Here is a 2,500-nt window from a genome sequence, read left to right as displayed (position 1 = left end):
CGTCCGGTCCGATGATGGCAGTGAACGGAGAATAAGGGAAAGAGGGATGAGAGGCTAGTGCATGTTAGCTGTCACTGACACTGCGCACAATGACCAGGAAAACAAACCAAATACCATCACAAGAAGTGCTAGAAGCACCTGTTCAAAGGGGCCGAACGTGAGTAACTTCTTCTTTTCCTTCTTAGCCATTTTGGCCGTTTAAATTTAGTATGCTGTAAGATGTAGAAGGTGTTGTGGATAGTGCGGAGAGTTGCTTATGTTCTCTCGCGTGCATTATTGCAGAGCCATACAACTGGAAAACACCAAAGGAAGTCGCCTTCAAACAGGCTGAAAAAATCAAAGGACCGACAGATACATTTGCCTAAGTCACAATGCATGCCAGCCCCAATGCCAACACCTAAATCTACTCCTGAGCGACGACGGGGAACCTAAACATCCCATCAGCTTCGTTACAGGATCATGACTGCAAGGTATAAACTTACTCGAAAACGACGTCCTTGCCGGCGAGGTTTCGGTAGACAGAAGAGAAGGTGTCGAGCTTGTACTCGAGGTTGTTCTGGTCCTTAGAGTCAAGGTAGCTAAAATTTCCATGTCAGTAACGGCTCCGATGCAGTAGCAATAAGCAAGCAACTTACACTCGGATCAACTTAGAACCGTCCTGGGCGACCCTGGTCCTCTTGCCAACGATCTCAGAGGGGAAGACGAGCTCTTCGAGGATCTTCTCGTGGACGGCGGTAAGAGTTCGGGATCGGGGTCGCTTCTGCTTCTGGGCAGAGGCGGAGGATCGAGACTGCTTGGGGAGGACTCGTCGCTGGGAAAGGAAGACGATGAACTTGTCGGAGAGCTTCTTCTCGAGCTCTCGGGTAAGCCTACATACAGTCAGTAACTGCCCGCTGGGGTATCCCGTTTTCCCCTCCAATCCTCCTATGGTCAACGCCGAGCCGCCTTGGGGAGGTGGGCCTAAAAAGTCCCTCCGTCTACCCTGGCCATGCTCGGCGTATGCCATTCTTCCATCCCTCCTAATCTCCGCCCAACTCACCTCTGCTGAACCTTGTGGAAGGCCTTGACCATGGGCACAGGCACAAAGATCACAACCGCCTTCTTGCCGCCCTTGACGTCAACCTCCTTGGCAGAGGAGAACGCAAGCTGTCGGAGCTCAGACTTGAGCTCGGGGACGTTGGCCTCGAGGTCGAGGAGAGCCTGGGCGATCTGCTGCTCGATCTCAGAGGGGGCAGTCTGGGGAGCGTTGGCGGAGCGCAAGATCTTGGAGTTGATGCTGGCCATGGTCTGGATGGCGTGAGCTGAATGTCTTTCAGGTAGACTGGGAAACACTCACGACTTTTTTGAAGGTTAAAGACTTCTAAAGATGGGGAATTTCGTTCGTCAAAAGCAGGCCTGCGAGACATTCGGAGTTTTGCGGCATTTCAGTGGCAGGGGGATAAGCTTCCTTCCATTATCTTGTGGCGATTATCACTTATGTAATATAATATTTATTATGTAATGACCTTCTAATAATGCCACGTGTAAATTGACTTGTTCATTCGTTCTTGCGCCGCCGCCGCCTGAGCTCGTCGCTCAGCCCCCCAGGTGAATTCACCATACAAATTAAGTCGAAGAAACATTCTGCCCACCACGAACTATGTCTGACGAAGAGTACCCACAGCTCCAGTCGTACACGGCTCCACAGGACATTCTCGACGAGCATGCCGAACTCGCGGACGAGGATGAGACTCCGGATGCCTTCCAGGATAAGGCAAGGTCGAAGCAAGTAGCTGCTAGACAAAGCGACTACCACTTGCGTAGGTTCAACAGGACAGACGGCCAGGGTGAAGGTGAGGATGAAAGCTATGAGGAACGTATGAGGCGAATCAATTTGGAGAAGGAGGAGGAGAAGGTTAGAAGATACAAGGAAAAGATGGAGAAGGAGGAGAAGGAGAGAGGAGAGATGCAGGTGGACGACAAAACTCCGCCGAGAGAGCTCACAGGTGGCGATACCCCACCACGCAAGGCTCTTGTTGGGGATGAGACACCCCCTAGAGCCCAGGCTGGTGACGTTACTCCCCCCCGCAAGAAGCGAAGATGGGATACTGAGCCTGAAATTAAGCAAGAAGTCAAGGAAGAGGTCAAGGAGGAGGTCAAGGAAGAAGAACCCAGAAAACGTCGTTCTCGATGGGATCAGACTCCGGCTGAAGCACCGCCCGAGAAAAAGCGTTCCCGATGGGATCAAACTCCTGCGCAGACTGCATCTTCCAGTGTCCTCGCTGCTCCCACCAATCTCGCCAAACCATCCGGTATCGTCCTGGTCGAAGACAAGCGATACCGGCGCATGACTGATGAAGAGCTTGACTCATTGCTTCCTGGATCTGAAGAAGGTTATGTTGTGGTGCCTGTACCGGACGACTACCACCCCGCCCCTTCAGTTCGCAAGATGGTTCCCCAGCAGGCTGAAGCTGGATTCATGATGCAGGACGAAACAGATGCCGCACGAGCTCGAGCAGCA

The 2,500-nt window shown here is 52.4% G+C and overlaps 3 protein-coding genes; 1 reads left to right on the top strand and 2 right to left on the bottom strand.

The window, feature by feature from the left end:
* Positions 1-189, bottom strand: part of CNAG_04446 (hypothetical protein) — a gene marked incomplete at its 5' end in the record, with an annotated part of 1,217 nt that extends 1,028 nt beyond the window's left edge. The window contains 2 exons of the mRNA XM_012196146.1: positions 1-54; positions 108-189. The exon at positions 1-54 is cut by the window's left edge and continues 435 nt beyond it. Coding sequence (XP_012051536.1) covers positions 1-54; positions 108-189 — 136 coding nt within the window. The remainder of the gene's footprint in view (positions 55-107) is intronic.
* A 39-nt stretch (positions 190-228) lies between these two features.
* On the bottom strand, positions 229-1,411 carry CNAG_04445 (small subunit ribosomal protein S7e). XM_012196416.1 has 5 exons: positions 1,337-1,411; positions 1,040-1,287; positions 636-869; positions 483-578; positions 229-428 (listed from the first exon to the last, which is right to left on the bottom strand). The coding sequence occupies exons 2-5, from the start codon at positions 1,282-1,284 to the stop codon at positions 404-406; spliced, it is 600 nt and encodes a 199-aa protein (XP_012051806.1). The 5' UTR covers positions 1,285-1,287; positions 1,337-1,411; the 3' UTR covers positions 229-403.
* A 204-nt stretch (positions 1,412-1,615) lies between these two features.
* The window catches only part of CNAG_04444 (splicing factor 3B subunit 1), a 3,756-nt gene continuing 2,871 nt past the window's right edge, over positions 1,616-2,500 (top strand). The window contains exon 1 of the mRNA XM_012196415.1: positions 1,616-2,500. This exon is cut by the window's right edge and continues 1,652 nt beyond it. Within this exon, the coding sequence (XP_012051805.1) occupies positions 1,640-2,500 (861 nt within the window). The 5' untranslated portion in view covers positions 1,616-1,639.

The sequence above is a fragment of the Cryptococcus neoformans genome, chromosome 9 (genome assembly GCF_000149245.1).
Source record: "Cryptococcus neoformans var. grubii H99 chromosome 9, complete sequence".
In the NCBI taxonomy this organism is placed as follows: domain Eukaryota; kingdom Fungi; phylum Basidiomycota; class Tremellomycetes; order Tremellales; family Cryptococcaceae; genus Cryptococcus; species Cryptococcus neoformans.
The sequence above is the reverse complement of the archived record's forward strand: the minus strand, read 5'-3'. Positions and strand labels throughout refer to the sequence as shown.